Source organism: Haliotis cracherodii, unplaced genomic scaffold (genome assembly GCF_022045235.1).
Source record: "Haliotis cracherodii isolate W230 unplaced genomic scaffold, xgHalCrac1.p SCAF_5, whole genome shotgun sequence".
Classification (NCBI taxonomy): domain Eukaryota; kingdom Metazoa; phylum Mollusca; class Gastropoda; order Lepetellida; family Haliotidae; genus Haliotis; species Haliotis cracherodii.
Genome location: NW_027266308.1, coordinates 41,728,755 through 41,755,886, shown reverse-complemented (window position 1 = coordinate 41,755,886; position 27,132 = coordinate 41,728,755). Strand labels below are relative to the sequence as shown.

Below are 27,132 nucleotides of genomic sequence, written 5' to 3'. Positions count from 1 at the left end.
CCGCTTTGAGGGAATTGGCAGAGCCGATTGTCAGAATGATTATAAGAGTGAGCTTAAAGCTTAAAAGGCCAAAAAAATTGTGACAATTATATGAATGGCTCGCTGAAATGTCACATGTTCCAGATCACCATTGTTCGTCATGACGGGATACTAGTTATTACATTCGAGTAAAAGAGTGGTATAAGCAACTGTACTGCCACTTTTAAAGTCAGTTAACTCTCTTGCCCCGGGAAGATGCTGTACTGATGATGTTGGTGTAGCTCACTAATCCTGCCTTTGTTATACTCACTGCATTAGCACTGGAACAAGGGTAGGCCCCGAGAGCACTCTTTTTATTATGACTAGTCGTGAACTCGAGACATAGAGTGCCATTGGACTTTCTCGAATTGATCTGGAAAAAAATAAACACTTGATTATGGTATGATGGTCGCTTTCGATGTAACTTCTCAACCGTTATGTCCAAGTTTATATCTAAACTAGGACCTTTTCACGTCGTTTCACACATGATCGGCAGAGTGAGTGAGTGAGTTGGGTTTACCGTCGCTTTTAACAGTATTCCAGTTATATCGCAGCGTGTCAGCTTAATGTGGAATGAAAGCCCGAAGTGATGCAGGTCTCAGACGTTTACCACTTCGGTGAAACCCACGAGCACGGGTATGGTGCTGACAAACCTAGAAACATAATCGGGGCGAACCGGGATTCGAACCCACAATCATAGGTTTCTGGCAACTCTGCACAGCGAATTGCGGCGCCTTAGACGACTGGGCCACCCGTGTCCCCCATGATCGGCAGAAGCTATGTAAACATCTATTAACATGGACCAACCTTCTTAGCTTCTTACAGTCTGATGGACAGTGTGAAACATATTTTGAACAATTTATTTCCATTTTGTTCAACCATTACATGTTGATGTATGGCTATGTAGTGAATGCGTATTACAATCGCTAGTATGATTGGTACACATTGAGCGTAGAAGGCAAACTGTTTTCAAGTATAATACTGTGGTGAAAGGTCTTCGAGTGGTCATACTCTGATATGTTTTGCGGGACCAAAGGTTTCCAATAGCAGTTTCCCACAATCTCATTAAAATCAGACCTTAGTTCTCGCTACCGCTAAGATCTGATTTTATTGAGATTGCAGTTTCCCATGGGCTGTTTATAAACCTGGAGGGGAACACACACGCCTTAGTTTGTAGAATATGCTTTCTAAAAATATTTACCAAATAAAAGCTTTCCAAAATCATAACAATCATCTGCTGAAAGCAGAATCCTCACTATATCATGAGCATGTGTTTATGAATCATTATCAAATATTGATGACGCCAGGTGTTCGCCAGGTGACGCCAGGTGTGAACGCATCCTTCCCCACGTGCAAAGGCAAACACCAACACCAACCACGCGACAGGTAAACTTGAAACAGCCTCCAATCATCAACTCACCATCAGCAAATTAGTGAGTGAGTTTTGGTTTTACGCCGCTTTAAGCAATATTCCAGCAACATCACGGCGGGGGACACCAGAAATGGGCTTCACACATTGTACCCATGTCGGGAATCGAACCCGGGTCTTCGGCGTGACGAGCGAACGCTTAAACCACCAGGCTATCCAACCGCCCCTCATCAGCAAATGAAGGTGTGAGGTGTCAGGTGGTGTCAAAACCGAACGCCACAACGGCAGACGGTGTTCGGGCCTGGCGCAGGCAAACCGATGGTTAACAGCGTGAGCACTGATCGATGCCACCGGGAACCTTCCACATCAACTTACTTGTGTTACACGTGAGGTGAGTGAGTGAGTTAAAGTTTAACGTCGCATCGGCATTATTTCAGCCATATAGCGACGAGACCAAGTTAATATATTCACAATTGAGTCATTTATGCAAAGTTATATTTAAAAACAATTTATGAAAAATATTTGAGCATAACAGTATCATGTACACAGTTTTAAAACTGTTGTGCACAATGCTAGCCAATATTAAAAAATACTCAATAATGAGTTGGCTTAAAAACACTGGTTGAGGATAGTTACATCGATTACATACAAGAGGTACGAACTTTGTGACAAACGTATGTCTATTTTGTCTTATGACTAAAATCTCAACAGGGAATTCCCATGGTGTCTCTACCAAAGTAACATCAATAATGATCCTTGATCAGTTCAGCAAAATGCTCTTCAGGTTCCAGAGTGAGTGAGTTAATGAGTTATGCTTTAACCTTTAATACCACGTTGAGGAATACCAGAAATTGGTTTCACACATTGTAACCCTTGTGAGGATTCGAACCCGGATATTCGGCGTGACGAGTGAATGCATTAACCGCTATGCTATCCCACGGCACCCGTCATGCTCGGAAGTTGATAACGACTGTACCATTACTGCTTATGGGCCAACTGTACGCCACTCACGCCGAGTACTACTTAGAATGGAAATGCTCATCCGTTTCGAGCAGTTTTGTTTTTCAAGTTGTCGCTTCAATTTACTTTAATATTGTATATTTTTCTTGTCACAGAGCCGAACATGACTTGTCCCAAAGCATTGGTTATATTGATAATACTTAAAGGCAAGAGTTACAGTGATAATAATAACACTTATTACATCTTGAAAATGACTAATGATTATAATAAGATGCATTATATGACTTTACGGATTTTCCAATTTGTGTTTTACGACAAACCAGGTAGCTTGATGCTAGAAATAAAAATAACTTACAATTTGAAAAAGCATATATGTGCACTGCACCTCAAGTAGGAGAAAATATTGTTTTAGTTTTGTGCTCTCAAGTAAATATGATGAATAGGTACAGGGTCACTTTTGCCTTGGAGTATTTATGTACAATGGTGCTATTTTGGTACCTACCCTTCCCCAGGCTTTATTGGGAGCCGGAGGCGGGAACCTGTTGTATATATCGTATGCGACGTTGTCTATGAACCACTGGAAGCTCCTGCAATGGTTGTCTTCTCTAAACTTGAGTTCCTTGGTGATATTCACTGGATACCCCCGGATCTGGGGCTCCCGTCTGTAGAAGTACTCCTTGAAGATGCCATCCATCCAAACCTCCACGACCCGGATGTAGTTCTGCAACACAATCATGACCTTCATTTATCTACCTTTCTACAATATACTTCTTGTGCGATTTTACTTCAAGTGAAACGGTGTCGGTAGAATGAGATACTCTAGCTTTCATTGTGTGGATGCTCAGTTTCCAGCCTTATCCCATGTTCGCTGTACTTTCGGATGTGTGGATTCATTCTTTTAGCACATTTCTTTTGAATAAGGAAAGTGTTTTGTCGCTTTTATTAATTTTTTTAGAATGTTTTCTTCCCGAAGTAATTTTGTCTATTGTGTTACAAACAAATGAGGGCTTAACTGTAGTTGTAAAACAATATCACTGGTGTTTTAATATGACTGCAATAATCGGTTGACCACCAAGGCTAAAATACCCGCCATGGCGGTCTTTAATGAACGGAATAATTAGTGTTATCGATTGATAAGTATACTCGTCATCAATATTAATATACAATGTATTACTGTTTTCGTTTTTTAGAAACAAAAAGGAACTTTTGATCCTGCTGTTTGGGTGCTATGTTCTGATGTTTCCTTCTCACATTTTACATAATACTTTATTTCGAAAATATAAGGGATTGAGAAAGCTTGTTCAAACACACCTTGAACAGTTGTGTGTGTCCGTTTTACACGGTTGCGCAGATCGTAGCTACTTCATTATAACATGGACATTGAATTAACACTTGACAATAGTTCAGGGCAAACTTACTATGTGGGTTGGAGAGAGTTTGGTTTTAATAACGGTCTTCCTGTCTGGTGTATAATGACGATAGATATGCCCCACCCTAGAACACGGCACCCATTCTGACGATCCGCCACACTGCCACACCTGTAATGAGAGTAGCTTTGAAAACGTCATCGGAATGAGCTGTGTTAACCATATTATTTCAGTTAACATAGCCTGTCAGCTTCATTGAGAAAGAGTGAGTGAGTGAGTGAGTGAGTATGGTTTTACGCCGCTTTTAGCAATATTCCAGCAATATCACGGCGGGGGACACCAGAAATGGGCTTCACACATTGTACCCATGTCGGGAATCGAACCCGGGTCCTCGGCGTGACGAGCGAACGCTTTAACCACTAGGCTACCCGACCGCCCCCATTGAGAAAGAAGACAAGGTAACGCAAGTCGTACACGTTTACCATTTTGGTGAAACCAAAGAGCAAGGGTGTGGTGGGTCGCTTTATCTTGTAGATGTTTGTTTGTTTGTTGTTTAACGCCGCACTCAGCAATATTCCAACTATATGACAGCGCTCTGTAAATAATCGAGTCTGGAACAGGCAATCCAGTAATTTACATGAGCATCGATCTATTCAATTGGGATACGATGACATGCACCAACCAAGTGAGACAAGGTTCTCGTGCCTTGCCTCTGTACGCGGAACCTTTAGCACCTTGTCTAGCTAAACCAGATACAAACACTGTGTGCGTTCAGTATGACACTATGTGCTAACAAATTATTCTGAATAAACAGTATCTCGTCCTTTGGCAAGTGTAGTTATGTTCATACATTGTATACATTGATCTAAAAATATCTAAATAAAAAGAAAGAAATGACAAGAGAAATCGTCCACGATTTTTCTTTAAAATTAATTTGTTTGTTTGTTGTTTAACGCCGCACTCAACAATATTCCAGCTATATGACGACGGTCTGTAAATAATCGAATCTGGGCCAGACAATCCAGTGATTCACATCATGAGTATCGATCTACACAACTGGGAAACGATGACATGCATCAACCAGGTCAGCGAGCCTGACCACCCAATCCCGTTAGTCGCCTGTTACGCCAAACATCGGTGGCCGAAGACCTATTCTACCGGAACGGATCTAGGGCCCCCTTAAACTGAATGATGAAGAAAGATGTGTTCTTTACAAAATTGCCAAAACTATACTAATACTTATTTACAAGGCTCGCAGATAGGAAATCATCAATGCCTTGATTTCTTCAATGCCAACTCTGGCACGAGAAAGCAGCGCACAAGCATAGGATAACAGAACATTTCTGAGATGCCAGTAGCATCACGGTACCTTGAAAGCAAGTTCAAAATTTTCTCCACCCCAAATCATTAGGTTCGGATCATACGCTCCAAGTTCGAAGAAAAACTTTCTGTCTATGGCAAACAAACCGCCAGCGTTGGTGGGAGACCTACAACAGAAGGGGTTGTATACATGCTACAGTGAAGGGAGAACGGAGGAATGCATTACCTACACAAGACCTACAACAGAAGGGGTTGTATACATGCTTCAGTGAAGAGAGAATGGAGGAATGCATGACCTACACCAGACCTACAACAGAAGGGTTTGTATACATGCTACAGTGAAGAGAGAATGGAGGAGTGCATGACCTACACCAGACCTACAACAGAAGGGGTTGTATACATGCTACAGTGAAGAGAGAACGGAGGAATGCATTACCTACACCAGACCTACAACAGAAGGGGTTGTATACATGCTACAGTGAAGGGAGAACGGAGGAATGCATTACCTACACCAGACCTACAACAGAAGGGGTTGTATACATGCTACAGTGAAGAGAGAATGGAGGAATGCATTACCTACACCAGACCTACAACAGAAGGGTTTGTATACATGCTACAGTGAAGAGAGAATGGAGGAATGCATGCTTTTGTTTACGAGTATATATATATATATACAAAATGAAGTGAATGTTCACTTGGTGTACATGTAATATATAATAAAATAATAAGGTCCACATTAGTTCAACATCTTCTTTATATCAGTTTCAGATGTACTATGTCTGAAACTGATATAAAGAAGATGTTGGACTAACGTGGACTTTATTATTTTATTATATATATATGTATGTACAAGCACATGATCAGTGAAAGCCATTACTTACTTGGAACTTCAATTCTGAAACATTTCTCCAGACTATACAATTCCACTTCTAAATACGCGATTGTCCCCAGGATAACGGGTAATCGATGTACCCCTGTTCTCATATTCTTAAAGTGTGACATTTTCATATATTTAAATAACACTTTCTAAGAAGAAAATCTAAAAATGACCGTTTAAAAAAAATCATTATATTCATGGTACCACAAAGTGTATCCACAGCGAGTATAGTCATTTTTTAACACACCACATTCCACAAAATCCAAAAGTATGCTAATCAATAAAATCAGGTTGCATTGTTACTACAACATACAAACATTTGACATACTCAAGCTGGAGAAAGACCTCTCTTTCCTAGGAACTCACCAATATGGCTCGCTGTCGTGCTGTCGCTTGTCCAGTTCCTTCTGGGGCACGGGGTCTTCCTTGTAGAAGAAGCCCCATTCAAAGAAACCTCTGAAGTGTTTTGATTGATACGAGGACCGATACTCGTAGCTAGTCCAGTCAATACCATCGACTACAGGGGCGGCCATGATGGTCCTGTAACACACACGTACATGTGGTGATGTAGTGTTCTTCCATTGACATGACTACATTTTGTTTGTTTGATTATCTGACGAAACAGATTCCATTTGGCGTAAAAGGCAAAATAGCGGTGGAAATATTATGAACACATAACCAGTAACTGCCATGGTTTGTTCATATTTGTTGATCTAACGAGCAACTTTGGAGGTCCAGTTTCTATAGGTTGGTTTGTTTAGATCAATATTCCTATGAATAATCAATATCGACCAGACAACAAGTGATTGATAATACGAGCAACATCCCATACCATTGGTGTATTATGACAGGCATTCAACCTGACCACCGCTAATCGCGTCTGATGTCGATAGAGTTCTTGGGACCTATTCTTAAAAAGTGCCATCTTTAGGTCAAAATGTAAGTGGCATATTTGTTTTGTATATGACGTACCTGTCGTAAGCGATTCTCGTCAACAAGGGAGGTAACCAGTTTGGGCTGCATTCACAGTGAGCGTCCAGGAAGATTACTACGTCTCCTGAGGCCGCTCGGGCTCCGATGGTTCGAGCCTGTATGAGGCCTTCCCTGGCTTGGTTGCGCACAATCTTCACCTTGTCGCCAAACTGTTTCATGTGCTCCTCCAACCTGGATTTTAAATGTTCTGCAGAAAGTGAGAAAATAAAGAGCTGAAACGTGATATAAAACATCAACGGCGAGTATAAAATGCATTTACCAGGTACACCTCGTTAAGCGTTATTATGTTATTAACATGAGTAGACACAGGCTGCTTATGGTACAGGACATCTTTGGGTGGACAAAGGCTTCTTATGTTATTAACATCATTGACACAGGATGCTTATGGCACAGGACATCTTTGGGTGGACAAAGCCTTCTTATGTTATTAACATCAGTAGACACAAGATGCTTATGGTATTGGACAACGTTGGCTGAAAACAGCCTGCTTATTCAAAAGGGCATTACAGTAAACTACGGTTATAGCGAACTCAAAGGGACCACTAATTTAGTTCGTTATAACCGTAGTTCGTTATAAGCATATATGCAACTTAAATGCAGTAAATGGTCGGGACAAAAAGTCCCGTTTGTTTTATCTCTCAGTTCGTTTTAAGAGTGTTCGTCATAAACGTAGTTTACTGTGTATACTTAAGTTTGATGGCCCAGCTGGTGTCAGCATCTGGATACGCAAACGTTTTAATAAAGAAAGTAGTACTCTGCTCGGGATCTGCACGTATGACAGACCAAGGAACAATTTGCTATTTTCCTTTAAGCCATGTATTAAATAGACCGACATTTAGTCCCAGAAATAATCTTATTAAAAAACATATATTTACAAAATCAAAATCAAATCCAAATGGAGCCCAGAACAATCCTTACTTTCGGGGTGAGAGTTGAGTCAATCTAGACTTGCCAAATCATTCTAGACTTGAATTGGCTCCCTTTTTCATTTTTTTCACAGGGTCTGGGAGACAGATGTTGTAATAAAGTACATGTGGAAGTACTGATTGAATCTTGACGTATCTAAATCCCAAATCAACCTAGCTAGTCTGGATCACAGGATCCATTTGCAAACTTGCGTATTTTAAACACAAGGCTGTTCACTGTTCAAAACACTGTTCCAGAAGGTGATGATACACTGCGAGATTCTTCACAATCTTAACTTCAGAGTCTCTTGTCACAGTTGACCTCGGCGTCATTGGTACCTGGAATGGCTACCTCCAGGAAGCAGACACTACGCGTAATTACCTTTGTCGCTCCCGTCATCTACCAGGACGACCTCCTTCAACAGCTGCGGCGGCGACATGTTGATGACGCTGTGGACCGTCCTGACGAAGGTGGACCAGCCCTCGTTGTGGAACACCAGGATTACACTGGCTGTGGGCAGTGTCTCAGGGTAGTGCCAATACTTGCATCTGAAACGAGTCCTCACAACGTTGTACGTGTGCACATTGTACCCATGTTGGGAATCGAACTGCAGTCTTCGGTGTGACAAGTGAACGCTTTAACCGTTAGGCTAACTGCCCTGATTTATGCCATGCAGCTTACTCGAATCTGAGTGGCTTCAAATTCCAGTACCTAACCTCTTATCCGGGTCGGAATAGATCTTCAGTAACCCATGCTTGTCGTAAGAGGCGACTCACAGGATCGGGTGGTCAAGCTCGCTGACTTGGTTAATGCATGTCAACGTATCCCAATTGAGGAGAACGATTCTCATGATGTCAATCTCTGGATTGTGTGACCCAGACTCGATTATTTACAGGCCGCCGTCATACGGATGAACTTTACCGTTTTGTCACGATAGACAGTTTCAAAACTCAAATCCAAATTTTTTCGTTAGGTTTCAAATTATATTCAAAGAATTCAAATCAACAATGCAGCAAAAATAGAAACACTGAAGATTTATTTACAAAATATTTAAACCAATTCATGTCAATGTACAACTATGATCATAGTGAGTGAGTGTGGTTTTATGCCACTTTTAGCAATATTCCAGCAATATCACGGCGGGGGACACCAGAAATGGGCTTCACACATTGTACCCTTGTCGGGAATCGAACCCGGATGTTCAGCGTGACGAGCGAACGCTCTAACCACTACAACAATAGTACAACTTACTCTTCATGGCGCATGTCTTTAATTATTCTGTCCAGTGATATCTTGTCGCTGTTGACCATGTTGAAACCGAATTCTCTGGCAGTTTTCTCAACTAAATCCTTTTCGCTTGGCACGTCCGGAACTGGAACTCCGTATTCTCCTGATAGTCAACAAACAATTCTGTTATCAATAACTTCCTAAGAAAAAGGGACAGACAAGCTTCGGATAAACATTGATATACATTCCGCATAAAGACTGGCAATATGTACACAATCTACCTTGCTGTTTTACCAGTTCAGTCGTACATGGGTATAGCACACTCCAAGAGAGCACAATAAACAGTTCGTTATATCCGAAGTTCGTTTTAAACAACATATTGGGAAGAGTAGAAACAACTTTGCGTTATGCGACTATAACGTCAACTACAATACCAATGACGACCCGTGAAGATCCGGGGTAGAATAGGTCTTCAGCAACCCATGCTTGCCGACTATGCTTGAGGTAAGAGGCGACTAACGGGATCGGGTGGTCAGGCTCACTGACTTGGTTGATGCATGTCATCGTGATCGATGCGTGGATCGATGCTCATGATATCAATCACTGGATTGTCTGGCCCAGAATCGATTATTTACAGACCGCCGTCATATAGCTGGAATATTGCTGAGTGTTGCGTTAAACAACGAACAAACAAACAAATAACGAGTTGTTTAATTGTGTGCGACTTCCTTTTGGCACCATATTTCTCTGTCAAGATTAAGCATGTTTGGAAGACTCTTAGTATCTTCCGTAGGGGAGCTGGAAGGTGGAAGTGGACGTAAACAATAATCAAAGTGTCCTGTAACAAGACATACGCTTTAACGTACACTGTAACTGAGTGGGTTACGCCGTTTTGATCAATTTATACAAGGGCAGATCTAACATTTTTTTAAGGGAAGGGTCCAAAATATCAAAACTTTCTCTCAGATATTTTTACTGCCTATAACACTACATTTTGTTTTCAAGGGGGATGAGGACCCCCGGACCCACACTTTGGCAAAAACCCACGAGCGCATGTATGGCGCTTACACACCATGGATAATGACCTGACAGGTGCAATTCTGAACAGAAGACTGTGCCACCGCAAAGACCATGCCTACGCCCAAAACTAACCCCTTCCAAACCACCTACATGACCTGCCGACCTGCCGACCCCCATCCCCCCCCCCCCCCCCGAAACCACATGACTGACCCAACCTGACCACTCATACCGCATCTACCTCCCCTGCCCGATTCCCGGAACCACATCCATCCGCTACCCCAACCTGACCACTCACACCCCATCTACATCACCTGCCCAATACCCGGAACCACATCCATCCGCTACCCCAACCTGACCACTCACACCCCATCTACATCACCTGCCCAATACCCGGAACCACATCCATCCGCTAACCCAACCTGACCACTCACACCCCATCTACATCACCTGCCCAATACCCGGAACCACATCCATCCGCTACCCCAACCTGACCACTCACACCCCATCTACATCACCTGCCCAATACCCGGAACCACATCCATCCGCTACCCCAACCTGACCACTCACACCCCATCTACATCACCTGCCCAATACCCGGAACCACATCCATCCGCTAACCCAACCTGACCACTCACACCCCATCTACATCACCTGCCCAATACCCGGAACCACATCCATCCGCTACCCCAACCTGACCACTCACACCCCATCTACATCACCTGCCCAATACCCGGAACCACATCCATCCGCTACCCCAACCTGACCACTCACACCCCATCTACATCACCTGCCCAATACCCGGAACCACATCCATCCGCTAACCCAACCTGACCACTCACACCCCATCTACATCACCTGCCCAATACCCGGAACCACATCCATCCGCTAACCCAACCTGACCACTCACACCCCATCTACATCACCTGCCCAATACCCGGAACCACATCCATCCGCTACCCCAACCTGACCACTCACACCCCATCTACATCACCTGCCCAATACCCGGAACCACATCCATCCGCTAACCCAACCTGACCACTCACACCGCATATACATCACCTGCCCAATACCCGGAACCACATCCATCCGCTACCCCAACCTGACCACTCACACCCCATCTACATCACCTGCCCAATACCCGGAACCACATCCATCCGCTACCCCAACCTGACCACTCACACCCCATCTACATCACCTGCCCAATACCCTGAACCACATCCATCCGCTACCCCAACCTGACCACTCACACCGCATCTACATCACCTGCCCAATACCCGGAACCACATCCATCCGCTACCCCAACCTGACCACTCACACCCCATCTACATCACCTGCCCAATACCCGGAACCACATCCATCCGCAGACCCAACCTGACCACTCACACCGCATCTACATCACCTGCCCAATACCCGGAACCACATCCATCCGCAGACCCAACCTGACCACTCACACCCCATCTACATCACCTGCCCAATACCCGGAACCACATCCATCCGCTACCCCAACCTGACCACTCACACCCCATCTACATCACCTGCCCAATACCCGGAACCACATCCATCCGCTACCCCAACCTGACCACTCACACCCCATCTACATCACCTGCCCAATACCCGGAACCACATCCATCCGCTAACCCAACCTGACCACTCACACCCCATCTACATCACCTGCCCAATACCCGGAACCACATCCATCCGCTAACCCAACCTGACCACTCACACCCCATCTACATCACCTGCCCAATACCCGGAACCACATCCATCCGCTACCCCAACCTGACCACTCACACCGCATCTACATCACCTGCCCAATACCCGGAACCACATCCATCCGCTAACCCAACCTGACCACTCACACCCCATCTACATCACCTGCCCAATACCCGGAACCACATCCATCCGCTACCCCAACCTGACCACTCACACCCCATCTACATCACCTGCCCAATACCCGGAACCACATCCATCCGCTACCCCAACCTGACCACTCACACCCCATCTACATCACCTGCCCAATACCCGGAACCACATCCATCCGCTAACCCAACCTGACCACTCACACCCCATCTACATCACCTGCCCAATACCCGGAACCACATCCATCCGCTAACCCAACCTGACCACTCACACCCCATCTACATCACCTGCCCAATACCCGGAACCACATCCATCCGCTACCCCAACCTGACCACTCACACCCCATCTACATCACCTGCCCAATACCCGGAACCACATACATCCGCTAACCCAACCTGACCACTCACACCCCATCTACATCACCTGCCCAATACCCGGAACCACATCCATCCGCAGACCCAACCTGACCACTCACACCCCATCTACATCACCTGCCCAATACCCGGAACCACATCCATTCGCTACCCCAACCTGACCACTCACACCCCATCTACATCACCTGCCCAATACCCGGAACCACATCCATCCGCTAACCCAACCTGACCACTCACACCCCATCTACATCACCTGCCCAATACCCGGAACCACATCCATCCGCTACCCCAACCTGACCACTCACACCCCATCTACATCACCTGCCCAATACCCGGAACCACATCCATCCGCTACCCCAACCTGACCACTCACACCCCATCTACATCACCTGCCCAATACCCGGAACCACATCCATCCGCAGACCCAACCTGACCACTCACACCCCATCTACATCACCTGCCCGATCCCCAGAACCACCTCCAACCCCTGCCCTATCCCCACCCCGTGCGACCCTCTACATTCCCTGCTCGACCCCTGGAACCACCTTCACCCCCAACCCCACCTCCATCCCCTGCTCACCCCAAGCCCCTGCCCCACCGCCATCTTAATGTGATGTCAGCGCCCAGAGCTCGGTACCTGGTCCTGTTCTATTCATGTCCAGTTTAGGTTCGTAGTTTCCAAGGACGCCATGTTTGTAGACTGCATTAGGTGAATAAGGTTTTTTCTTCCAGGTAGGCTCCACCTCGTCGGTGCCAGCTTTACCCGGAGCTTCCCCCTGAGAGTCGTGTTTGGGCGGAGGCTGTAGTGGTTCGAGTTTCCTTTTCAAGTTCTGAAAAAACAGTGAGTGAGAATATTTGTGCGGCCTGAGTCCACTCATCCACCCACTTGTATTCCACTCCGTCAGGGCAAAACAATATCGACCAGAACATACATTATATTCACTTGCTCATTTCAGTCCGTTATTTTTATACCAAACGCTATTATTTAAATTTAATATTGACATTGAATGCTTTATTTAACTAAACTGCCAGGACATCTCTCATTTAACCTGAACATTCCAGGAATGTATAAAGGCGTTGTAATAAATGTCGGTATTAATCTTATTCTTAAACCTCGGTTAATACATCATTATGGTTGTAAATGCAGAACAGTCAGTTTAACATTTGAAATAAATTAAAATGTCAGTTTGTTATAATATTGTTAAAAAAATCAACTAAAGTCTTAGGTATAACGGACATAACACTTGGACCGAGTATTAAGCATTTAGCAGGACCAAGGTTCAAGGTTTAAACCCGGCTTTATTGTAAAAGTCACGTCCTGGCATCTAATCCCATGTTGCCAGAGGGCAGAAGGCCTCCGTGTTTGGACCAGGATCACGGTATACTTCTCGTGGCAGAACACAGTGGTGAGTAGTATTCTTTACATGTATAATATGTCTTTGTACGCATGTACTAAAAAATAACATAATTGATTAAAACGATTGTTAATTTAAACAATTTGGATATTTGTATACTCAGCAAAGATTTTGTTTCTATTGTTTCTCTCTCACCTTCATCTTCAGCTTCCGTCATTTAGTATTGAAGGATCCAACGTTTATATTGTAATAACGCTGCAATGCCACAGCGCTACATGTTTTGTGCAAATAAAATATGGAAATAAACTCGGCGAGAGAGTGTCAGTACAATCTGATTCTTGTCGCAACAATGGTTATCTTTAGGTGTTAACAAGAGTTTTTCTTTCTCTCTTCATTGGTCGATAGGAGAGCAGATGTCTGATGAATCAAGCGCGATAATACAGTGTGTTAAGAACTGACCACGTACCTCGACATCAGGAGACCTGAAGGATGTGCCAAATCATCGTTGCGCTAAAGACTATATGCTTTTAGGGTGGTGCTCAGATATTTGGTTTCCTTAACATGTTGGACATGTCTTAACTGTTGGACACTATGGCTTGACGTTTTGCATTGAATTTTTCAATGTTAAGGTGTTACTCAAAGGTTGTGATTTCTTTTCAATCAGTATTAAGAAAAACATTGTCATTTGTTCAGACAATCGCTTGTCTTGTGTGTTGTCTGGTAATACTCCTAACTGGTTGGCTTTCCCGGTACGGAGAATGGCGCGATCTCTGGCAGACCGCTAGTGACATCGGTTCCTCTTAAAATGCAGCATTTCCCTTATTAAACCACGTGTGGAATAATCTGGAACGGGTCTCCAATGAGGACAGTGAGTGAGTGAGTTGGGGTTAACGCCGGATTTAACAGTATTACAGCTATATCGCGGCGTGTCAGCTTAATGTGGGAGGAAAGTCCGAATTGATGCAGGTCTCAGACGTTTACCACTTCGGTGAAACCCACGAGCACGGGTATGGTGCTGACTAACCTAGAAACATAATCGGAGCGAACCGGGATTCGAACCCACAATCATAGGTTTCTGGCGTGCCCAAGGGACGCAACTCTGCACAGCGAATCGCGGCGCCTTAGACGGCTGGGCCACCTGGGCCACCTGGGCCACCCGTGCCCCCTCCAATGAGGAGAAATTGGCATGCGCCCGACAAAATATGAACCCTGGACCTCAGTCAGCGCTCTCTAGTCGTGCCCCCTGGGTACTTACTCCATCAAAGACAATAAAACCGTTTCGCGACACTTTATCAGTTAAAAAACCGTGTACACTTTCTTGTCACGAAGCAGTGAAGCATGGAAAACTTTCCATTAAAAAAATATTTTTGAAAATATTTGATACCACGTATGCGTTTCTTCTTTTGGAGAGTTTATATCAATACAATCTTCGTCTTTTCAGCTATTTTAATACTGTAATATTCATTGAGGAAATGTACTTATCATTACAGTCATCTAAACCATAAGTCGAGTATTCAGGAATGAATAATATATGGCAATTAAAATTCCGCAACTTGTTCTCGTCGCTGAATCAAAGCTGGAATGCCGTTCACTTACTCACTTACTCGAACACCCATCACTGTGAAATAGTGAACTGACCCAATTCCCAACCAAATGCCCGTTTCAAATGTAGATGCACGTGCAGCCCACAGTCGGCTCATGCTTGTCCACGACGGAATTCACAGGTGACACACAATAATAGAATGTCATGGTTATAGCAAGGCCTGGCAATATCGGGGAAATATCAAGGCCTGACAATATCGGAGAAATATCAAGGCCTGACAATATCGGGGAAATATCAAGGCCTGGCAATATCGGAGAAATATCAAGGCCTGACAATGTCGGGGGAATATCAAGGCCTGACAATATCGGGGAAATATCAAGGCCGGACAATGTCGGGGAGATATCAAGGCCTGACAATATCGGAGAAATATCAAGGCCTGGAAATATCGGAGAAATATCAAGGCCTGACAATGTCGGGGGAATAGCAAGGCCTGGAAATATCGGGGAAATAGCAAGGCCTGGAAATATCGGGGAAATATCAAGGCCTGACAATGTCGGGGAAATATCAAGGCCTGGAAATATCGGGGAAATATCAAGGCCTGACAATGTCGGGGAAATATCAAGGCCGGGCAATATTGGTGACTCATCAATGCCTGACAATAACGATGTAACATCAAGGCCTGGCAACATCGATGTTACATAAGGCCTGGCAATATCGGTTAAAACATCAAGGCCCGGCAACATCGATGTTACATCGAGACATTGCAGTATTTCAACGGCCATTGCATTGCCTCTGGTTACATTGTGTTAGCGAGTAGATTACAAGTTATCAATGTCCGCTGGTAATTAAGCTGCTCGATAATGCAAACCTTACATATGCATACACAGACAATGTCATGCGCACACTATGTAACACACACGACCAACAATAAATATTGTGATATTTGGTGTTTGAATTTCTATTATCAAGAAAAGTGAATGTATTTATTGTCATATTTAACATTGCGATGTCGAGTGTGTTTGAAGAGAAATTAATTATCCAGCAGGCGATTGCATTAGGAGAAAACTACCTTTGTTAGCTGGTCAGTAAAACAAAGATTAAACAGTGTAGGATTATTAATTTCAGAAATAAAATAGACAATGTGGGCCCGTTTCACAAAGCGATCGTAGCGCTACGACTACCGTAACTCCTATACTTTAACATAGACTTACGACCGTCTTAGCGCTACGATCGCTTTGTGAAACGGGCCCCAGTATGCTCTATGCAAGTTTCTGTAACATATATAGAGAACAGCTTCTAAATATCAAACCCATTGCCCTGATGTAACATAGCAGTTCTCGCCAAAAAACAATACATTTCCAAAGATACTAAAATCATAAAAAAACATTCATTAATAGGCAAGGGCTACCCAACTGACACATTATTTTCGGAGTTAGTTTCTTGGCAAATTCACAGCGATACCACGACAACATGACTGTCGCAATAATTTAAAATGAGCATAAGATAGACCATCATTACATGTGTTTGTTTATTGTTTAACGCTACACTCAGCAATACTATATGACGGTGTCCTGTAAGTAAATGATATATCGTGAGCACAATCCGTACAGTCGGGGTACGATGAGTCTGACCACTCGATCTATTAAGTCTCTTCGTACAATATAGGTTGCTGGCGACCAAATGCAATCCGTAGTCCCCATAGGGGTACTGTCATTTATCATTTTAACTGCGAAAATCGCATTGGAATACACATTGGAATTCCATATTTTCATTCACACCCATCCTTACATTAATCGTTTGTTTGTTTGTTTTTTGACGCCGCACTCAGCAATATTCCTGCTATATGATCGAGGTCTGAAAATATTCGTGTCTAGACCGTGCTATCCAGTGACTGACATCATGAGCATCGACATGCACAAACCAAGTCAACGAGTCTGACCACCCAGTCCCGTTAGTCGCCTCTTAAGACAAGCTGGGTTGCTGCAGTCCAATTCTAACCCGGATCTTCAGGGATGGTCCTAACATTAACTCAATAAGACATTATTACCTGGTCTTGGTCCCGTGCCCCGTCCACATAGGTCCAATTGATATTCTTTATAATGTATACACTCACTAAAACGACCACAAAAAGAGCAAATTGACGTCCAAAACGCCGCCTCCCGCATAGCGTACAGGCCATGTTGTGGGGAGAACAGTCTTACTTGGTGTACGTGAAAGTTAGCCACCTACGCCTCAACTAATGACCAGCACACGGAGAAACATGTTGCAAGTACCAATGGGGAAATGATTATTGCTATTTCAAAGGCATTTGTTGTTGTCCTTCTGAAGAGTAATATCTGTTGTCCGTGCAATATCGATTATCCAGGGAGTCAGGAAGAAAGCCATCTGCTGGGTGAGCGATTTGTGATTAACACCTTTTCAGGAACAATATTCAATATAAGGGCCTGCGGAGGTCCGACAGTATCAGTGTAACATGGAGGCAGTATCAGTGTAACATGGAGGCAGTATCAGTGTAACATGGGGGCAGTATCAGTGTAACATGGATGTCTGACAGTATCAGTGTAACATGGAAGTTTGACAGTATCAGTGTAACATGGAGGTCTGACAGTATCAGTGTAACATTGAGGCAGTATCAGTGTAACATGGAGGTCTGACAGTATCAGTGTAACATGGATGTCTGACAGTATCAGTGTAACATGGAGGTCTGACAGTATCAGTGTAACATGGACGTCTGACAGTATCAGTGTAACATGGAGGTCTGACAGTATCAGTGTAACATGGAGGTCTGACAGTATCAGTGTAACAGGGAGGTCTGACAGTATCAGTGTAACATAGAGGTCTGACAGTATCAGTGTAACATGGAGGTCTGACAGTATCAATGTAACATGGAGGCAGTATCAGTGTAACATGGATGTCTGACAGTATCAGTGTAACATGGAAGTTTGACAGTATCAGTGTAACATGGAGGTCTGACAGTACCAGTGTAACATGGAGGCAGTATCAGTGTAACATGGAGGCAGTATCAGTGTAACATGGAGGTCTAACAGTATCAGTGTAACATGGAGGTCAGACAGTATCAGTGTAACATGGAAGTCTGACAGTATCAGGGTAACATGGATGCTTGACAGTATCCGGGTAACATGGATGTCTGACAGTATCAGGGTAACATGGATGTCTGACAGTATCAGGGTAACATGGATGTCTGACAGTATCAGGGTAACATGGATATCTGACAGTATCAGGGTAACATGGATGTCTGACAGTATCAGTGTAACATGGAGGTCTGACAGTATCAGTGTAACATGGAGGCCAGGCAGTATCAGTGTAACATGGAGGCAGTATCAGTGTAACATGGAGGCAGTATCAGTGTAACATGGAGGCAGTATCAGTGTAACATGGAGGTCTGACAGTATCAGTGTAACATAGAGGTCTGACAGTATCAGTGTAACATGGAGGTCTGACAGTATCAGTGTAACATGGAGGCAGTATCAGTGTAACATGGAGGTCTGACAGTATCAGTCAAACATGGACGCAGTATCAGTGTAACATGAAGGTCTGACAGCATCAGTGTAACATGAAGGTCTGACAGTATCAGTGTAACATGGAGGCCAGGCAGTATCAGTGTAACATGAAGGTCTGAGAGCATCAGTGTAACATGGAGGTCTGACAGTATCAGTGTAACATGGAGGCCAGGCAGTATCAGTGTAACATGGATGTCTGACAGTATCAATGTAACATGGAGGTCTGACAGTATCAGTCAAACATGGAGGCCAGGCAGTATCAGTGTAACATGGAAGTTTGACAGTATCAATGTAACATGGAGGTTTGACAGTATCAGTCAAACATGGAGGCCAGGCAGTATCAGTGTAACATGGAAGTTTGACAGTATCAATGTAACATGGAGGTTTGACAGTATCAGTCAAACATGGAGGCCAGGCAGTATCAGTGTAACATGGAAGTTTGACAGTATCAGTGTAACATGGAGGTCTGACCGTATGAGTGTAACATGGAGGCAGTATCAGTGTAACATGGAGGTCTAACAGTATCAATGTAACATGGAGGTCTGACAGTATCAGTCAAACATGGAGGCCAGGCAGTATCAGTGTAACATGGAAGTTTGACAGTATCAATGTAACATGGAGGTTTGACAGTATCAGTCAAACATGGAGGCCTGGCAGTATCAGTGTAACATGGAAGTTTGACAGTATCAGTGTAACATGGAGGTTTGAACGTATGAGTGTAACATGGAGGCAGTATCAGTGTAACATGGAGGTCTAACAGTATCAATGTAACATGGAGGTTTGACAGTATCAGTGTAACATGGAAGTCTGACAGTATCAGTGTAACATGGATGTCTGACCGTATGAGTGTAACATGGAGGCAGTATCAGTGTAACATGGAGGTCTGACAGTATCAATGTAACATGGAGGTCTGACAGTATCAGTGTAACATGGAGGCAGTATCAGTGTAACATGGAGGTCTAACAGTATCAATGTAACATGGAGGTTTGACAGTATCAGTGTAACATGGAGGTCTGACAGTATCAGTGTAACATGGAGGTCTGACAGTATCAGTGTAACATGGAGGCAGTATCAGTGTAACATGGAGGTCTAACAGTATCAATGTAACATGGAGGTTTGACAGTATCAGTGTAACATGGAGGTCTGACAGTATCAGTGTAACATGGAGGCAGTATCAGTGTAACATGGAGGCAGTATCAGTGTAACATGAAGGTCTGACAGTATCAGTGTAACATGAAGGTCTGACAGTATCAGTGTAACATGGAGGCAGTATCAGTGTAACATGAAGGTCTGACAGCATCAGTGTAACATGAAGGTCTGACAGTATCAGTGTAACATGGAGGCAGTATCAGTGTAACATGGAGGCAGTATCAGTGTAACATGAAGGTCTGACAGCATCAGTGTAACATGAAGGTCTGACAGTATCAGTGTAACATGAAGGTCTGACAGTATCAGTGAAACACGAAGATCTGACAGTATCAATGTAACATGGATGTCTGACAGTATCAGTGAAACACGAAGATCTTACAGTATCAGTAACATGGTGACAGCATCAGTGTAACATGGATATATTATCAGTGTAACATGGAGGTCTGATAGTATCAGTGTAACATGGAGGTCTGACACTATCAGCGCCTTCTCTCCCCTCCAGGCCGCATTGCCAGACTAGAATCAACAGCTGTTACAAAATCCGAATATTCTGATTAATTTCCGTGTCCACACAATGGTCGATATTTGTACAACATAGATAGTTACAGATCGTACAGGTATCTTCACGCACGACAAATAATCAATACATTTACTGTAAAAAGGCATTGCAATTTCCCAACGCCTGCTGAGTGTAGAACATCAATATTCCTAACGTTCGTAGGAATGTTTACTATTAATTACTAAATCAGATACGATTAATTCAAAATAAATATTGTTGTATACGCGTGTGTATGTGTCTGGTGTGTCTCTGTGTGTCTGTCTGTGCATGTGCGCGCGTGTGTGTGTGTATATGTGTATGTCTCTGAGGGGTGGGTTTGTGTGGGTGGGTGTGAAGGGTGTATGTGTGGGTGGGGATGTGTGGGTGGGGGTTGGGGATCGAACCGGTCATGGCACCAATTTTTGGTATTTATCCCGGATCAGGGATGACACCGCATTACGAACCGGTCCTGACTATACTTGAATTCCCATTATCATAAAGATGACTGTATGTATTTACATATACAGTGAACGTCGTTTTAGGTCCCCGATAGCAATAACATAGCTTGTATAAGTCACCTATGAATAGGTAGAGCATGTTAAAACCAATTTTGGGGTATATATATTTGTCACTCAAATTAAGTGCGATTAATTTAATTCTACTAAACAAACTTTAAAATCCATAGTTTCATAGTTTTATCATAACGCCCATACTTTAACATAGACTTACGACTGTCACAGCTCTACGATCGCCTTGTGGAACAGGGTGCCGTTGAACAAAACAACTTTATAGCTACGACTGTCGTAAGTCTATGTTAAGGTATGGGACTTACGATCACCTTAGCACTAAGATCACATTGTACAACTGTACCAAGGGACCTGTAATTAAAACAGTTTCGTCTTCATTATGACATATCCTGTACATTAATCCATAGTCAAAATGATGTCTTCTCTCCTGGACATTAATCCCTAGTTTCCTCATTATAATTACTTATCATGCATGTTTACACAGTGATACAGACCTGGTCTAGATCCCGTGCCCCGTGCACATCGGTCCAATATATATCCTTTGAAATATATACACTCACGAAAACCACCACAGCAAGAAGAGCAATTTGACGCCCATAGCGCCGCCTTCTGCATAGTCTACAAGCCATGTTGTGAGGAAGGACAGTCTTCCTTGGTGTTATAAAGCCAACAATGGCTTAACTTGTAAGCGCAACAGAAACGTGCTGCGTGTATATCCTTAAGCACGATTCATGCTGGGTAGTGCAAAACCCGAGGGAAGCAAGGCAGGGAAATGTAAGGCCGATGGTGAAATCTGAGGTCAGACTATCAGGCCGACTTTCTCAAGTTTTTCGATCCGAGACATAATCGAGGCAGAATATGCGTTCTCCAACGCATGGCGAAGGGATATGTATAAAATCGAGCAAATACAAATACGCTAATCAATTTCGCACATGCAGCACAAAAGGTTCATGTTGCACATTATGGTAGAAGTTTGTAAACACCATTGGGATCGGTGGCTATTTTAAAGGATGTGAGGCACGATTCATATAGTGTGTGAATACCCAGGTGGGGGTCCAATGTGTTATGACGTCACCTGTCCACGGAAAAAGTTGAAATTATGGCAGCACCTGTCTACAGAAACAGTGATGACAGCATCTGTCTACGATAGCAGTTATTGACATCACGTATCTATGGTAACAGTTATTGACATCGCGTATCTATGGTAACAGTTATTGACATCACGTATCTATGGTAACAGTTATTGACATCACGTATCTATGGTAACAGTTTATGACATCACGTATCTATGGTAACAGTTTATGACATCACGTATCTATGGTAACAGTTATTGACATCACGTATCTATGGTAACAGTTATTGACATCATGTATCTATGGTAATAGTTATTGACATCACGTATCTATGGTAACAGTTTTTGACATCACCTATCCACGAAAACAGTTATTGACATCACCTATCCACGGAAACTGTTGATGACATCACTTATCTCAGGTAACAGTTATTGACATCACGTATCTATGGTAACAGTTATTGACATCACATATCTATGGTAACAGTTATTGACATCACATATCTATGGTAACAGTTATTGACATCACGTGTCCATGGTTACATTTATGGACATCGCCTGTTCGTGGTGACACTTATGGACCTCACGTGTTCACGGTAACAATTATTGACATCACGTTTCAACGCCAACATATGTTGCATATTTGCTTGACTTCAACGGGCTGCACGTGAAAATATTGATCATTCAGTGTCATTTATCATTCAATTTGTGATTCATTAATTTCAAATTCCTTTAATGGCTGTCACCAATTGTTTCCTCTTATTTTCTATTCTGTCAGTCTAAGTGAGATAGCGTTGTGTTTTGCTGAGGTTCATATCGCCGCCGGCGACAAGTGACACGTCAACTTCAAAATGAAACTTCCTTACTGATCTATCAGAGCCCTCCAGGTCTTGTCGGTCTGCACAAGGCGTCCTGTGCTAGCTAAACGTAGTTCACACGGGGCCAATGCCTGACTTATATATATACATATATACATTTGATATACATACATACTACATGGACACGTGATCTACATATGTATCTCTCTCTCTCTCTCTCTCTCTCTCTCTCTCTCTCTCTCTCTCTATATATATATATATATATATGTAGATCACGTATCCCTGATATATATATATATATATATACATACATACATACATACATACTACATACATACATACATACATACATACATACATACATACATACATACATACATACATACATACATACATACATACATACATACATACATACATACATCACGTGTCCATGTAGTGTGTATGTATATTACATGTCCATATAATGATTTGTGAATTGTGTAGGTGTCTATTACCATGTCGCTCCCAGTTTAGTATGGACGGTGTCTTTTCCTGGGACAGCTATGACAAACTCACGAACTGATTAAACTGAGACATAAAACTCTTCAACTGTTTCCCTCGATATGACCTGGGGCATTTCAGTATGAGGTCATGAGGCTGTATCTCGGGCCGAGGCTAGTGTGTGAATACCATAAAACACGTGACCGCAGGTAGAATGTACTTGTCCGCATGTGAATGATAATCAGTTCATTCACACAAAATGTCAAGCTGACCACATTTCTGGAGCGTGATAAAGTCAGACATTAGATCGGCGTTAATCACCAATCAGCGCAAATTAACTATTGGCTTCTTTTGTTTTCTTTTGTTTCCACATATCTTATTACTTTTGTTGATTTTACATACATACATATACATCCTCGCATTCATTCACTCGATGAAGGAGTAAGCATATACTCGTGTCGTCGTGTTCCTCATTATAACGATATATACAGTAAACTATGGTTATAACGAACTCAAAGGGACTACTAATTTTAGTTCGTTATAACCGTAGTTCGTTATAAGTACATATTCAGCATGACTACAGCAAGTAGTCTGGACCAAAAGGTAAGTTCGTTTTATCCGTCAGTTCGTTATAAGCGTGTTCGTTATAACCGTAGTTTACTGTATATACTTAGCACCATGTTTAGTGTTCAGACACATTTCCGACAGTATTCGGACCAAATTCAGATTGTGTTTACATATTATTCAGACTGTTTCAGATTATGTAGTCACTGTTCAGACAATATTTAGATCGTTTTTAAATGGTGTTTAACTTAGGTTCAGATAGTTTGCTCATTGAATTCAGATGGTGATATCCAGTGTTCATGAAACTGTTAGTCAGCGATCAGACAGGTATAATTCTCGTTTTATTTCAGACAGTGTTTAAAGCGAGTGATTGAGTTAAAATTCAACGTAAGATCGGCAGTATCTTAGTCAATTAAAGACTTGAGACAGAGTACTTAGTCTTATCGTTGACCAAACATTTTCAAAACATCGGAATTGCCATGTAGCACAATATGAATGGCTTCATTACAACCCTCAATACCTCGACCGAGAAATCGATTCATAATTCATTTGACATGACACCGAGTCATAAAACATTCACGGCATGTATGGGCATGCTGCTTGGTTCGAACTGACTTAACAGCCACATGGCGGTGTCAACTAAACTCTCACATGTTCAGCTGAGATGACTATCGTTTCTTGAAACAAGATCTGAGATCGAATAAATCTTGAACATGACACCACATATGGATCACTGAACACACAGTGGATATGTCGAGTGTTCAAGAAACGGGTAGTATGACTTGCATTGGCGACATAGGGAGCTCATGTTGACATTATTTGCCAAAGCCACAATCAATCAATATTCATTTGAACAAACCCAAATATCATTATTGAGTCTTTTTCTAATGATATTGGTATGTCAATTGGACACGGCAAATGCAACATTCGTTATCCCACACGTGGCAAGGTAGAACAGGAAGGAGCAGTCAGTTTACTTGGGGGAGGAGTTATTTACAAGCATGTGGAGGGTCAGGCCTATACGTACTTAGAGATGCAGGTTAGGCTCAACACTCCAGAATGTCCATGTCAAAGAAAAAATAACCTATGTTACCAATGGCTTTATATCTCAGTCGGTGTACATACTATTATACACTCACATAACACTATGATACAAATGTATCCTCGTTGTTCGTCTGGTTTAAGGGGTGGTCGGGTAGCTTAGTGGTTAAAGCGCCGTGATATTGCTGGAATATTGCTAAAAGCGGCGTAAAACCACTCACTCTTCTGCTTTTCTACGTTCGCTGCGACTCAATAAATTCCAGGACGAATAGATTAGACACTTGGATCAATCAGGTCAAGTGCTTGTACACACATAAAGTATTCATTCACCAAGAAAGTATCTATAAACCAAGAAAGTACCTATACACCAAGAAAGCTAGCGCCAATGAAAGAACTATACATTAGGCATTTTGTTGATCTTCTAATACTGATGACAATGTATAGTTAGGGAAGAAATAAACGGATATTTTCCATTTAAATAGAAGTAAAGGCATAATAGTTAATTGATTGTTAATAACCACTTTCAGTTTGTTTTCCCTGACGTATTCTGGATCATTATGCCTGGTGCATCCACAATGGTACTGTTATGTTTTATGCAAAGAATATTGATTGTCCTCACCTTGTTCAGTAACTCCCTGTTTCCTTCGTGCATGTAGGAATCGTCCAGGACCTTGAATATCGACACACTTGTAAACGCAAAACAGAGTATCATCCCCAGGAGAAACAAGATCCGAACACCGCCTCGTCTTCTTAATAACCTGTGGCACATCTTGTTACAGTGTTACAGTGTTCCGCTGACACAATGTTGCTGTTTATTTCCGACACTGTCTCACTGTATGTCTCCGACACTGTCTCACTGTATGTCTCTGACACTCTCACTGTATGTCTCCGACACTGTCTCACTGTATGTCTCAGACACTGTCTCACTGTATGTCTCTGACACTCTCACTGTATGTCTCTGACACTGTCTCACTGTATGTCTCAGACACTGTCTCACTGTATGTCTCTGACACTCTCACTGTATGTCTCCGACACTGTCTCACTGTATGTCTCAGACACTGTCTCACTGTATGTCTCTGACACTCTCACTGTATGTCTCTGACACTCTCACTGTATGTCTCTGACACTGTCTCACTGTATGTCTCTGACACTGTCTCACTGTATGTCTCTGACACTGTCTCACTGTATGTCTCTGACACTGTCTCACTGTATATCTCAGACACTGTCTCACTGTATGTCTCAGACACTGTCTCACTGTATATCTCAGACACTGTCTCACTTATGTCTCAGACACTGTCTCACTGTATATCTCAGACACTGTCTCACTGTATGTCTCTGACACTGTCTCACTGTATATCTCAGACACTGTATCTCAGACACTGTCTCACTTATGTCTCTGACACTGTCTCACTGTATATCTCAGACACTGTCTCACTGTATGTCTCTGACACTGTATCACTGTATATCTCAGACACTGTCTCACTGTATATCTCAGACACTGTCTCACTGTATGTCTCAGACACTGTATCACTGTATATCTCAGACACTGTCTCACTTATGTCTCAGACACTGTCTCACTGTATATCTCTGACACTGTCTCACTGTATGTCTCAGACACTGTCTCACTGTATGTCTCTGACACTGTCTCACTTTATATCTCAGACACTGTCTCACTGTATATCTCAGACACTCTCACTGTATGTCTCTGACACTGTCTCACTGTATATCTCAGACACTCTCACTGTATGTCTCAGACACTGTCTCAATGTGTGTCTCAGACACTGTCTCACTGTATATCTCAGACACTGTCTCACTTATGTCTCAGACACTGTCTCACTGTATATCTCAGACACTGTCTCACTGTATGTCTCAGACACTGTCTCACTGTATGTCTCTGACACTGTCTCACTGTATATCTCAGACACTGTCTCACTGTATATCTCAGACACTGTCTCACTGTATGTCTCTGACACTGTCTCACTGTATATCTCAGACACTGTCTCACTGTATGTCTCAGACACTGTCTCACTGTATGTCTCAGACACTGTCTCACCGTATCTCGGACACAACGCCAGTTTGCGTCTAACACAACCTCATGGTGCGTCTCATACTGTCTCACTGCATGGCCCCAACACAACCTGAATGTGCGCCTTTGACACAACCTCACTGACTGTCTCGCCCACTGTCTCACTGTATGTCCATCACACAATCCCAATGCCCGTCGAACGTA

The 27,132-nt window shown here is 43.0% G+C and overlaps 1 protein-coding gene across 1 annotated transcript in view; it reads right to left on the bottom strand.

Moving 5' to 3' along the window:
- LOC139442695 (N-acetylgalactosaminyltransferase 7-like) overlaps positions 1-26,570 on the bottom strand; it is a 28,338-nt gene extending 1,768 nt beyond the window's left edge. Inside the window, exons 1-10 of the mRNA XM_071223574.1 lie at positions 25,522-26,570; positions 12,929-13,121; positions 9,062-9,200; positions 8,192-8,358; positions 6,884-7,091; positions 6,278-6,451; positions 5,084-5,201; positions 3,766-3,885; positions 2,850-3,068; positions 290-391 (exon numbers count right to left, since the gene is read on the bottom strand). Of these exons, the coding sequence (XP_071079675.1) occupies positions 290-391; positions 2,850-3,068; positions 3,766-3,885; positions 5,084-5,201; positions 6,278-6,451; positions 6,884-7,091; positions 8,192-8,358; positions 9,062-9,200; positions 12,929-13,121; positions 25,522-25,671 (1,590 nt within the window). The 5' untranslated portion in view covers positions 25,672-26,570. The remainder of the gene's footprint in view (positions 1-289; positions 392-2,849; positions 3,069-3,765; positions 3,886-5,083; positions 5,202-6,277; positions 6,452-6,883; positions 7,092-8,191; positions 8,359-9,061; positions 9,201-12,928; positions 13,122-25,521) is intronic.
- Between the last annotated feature and the right edge of the window lie 562 nt (positions 26,571-27,132).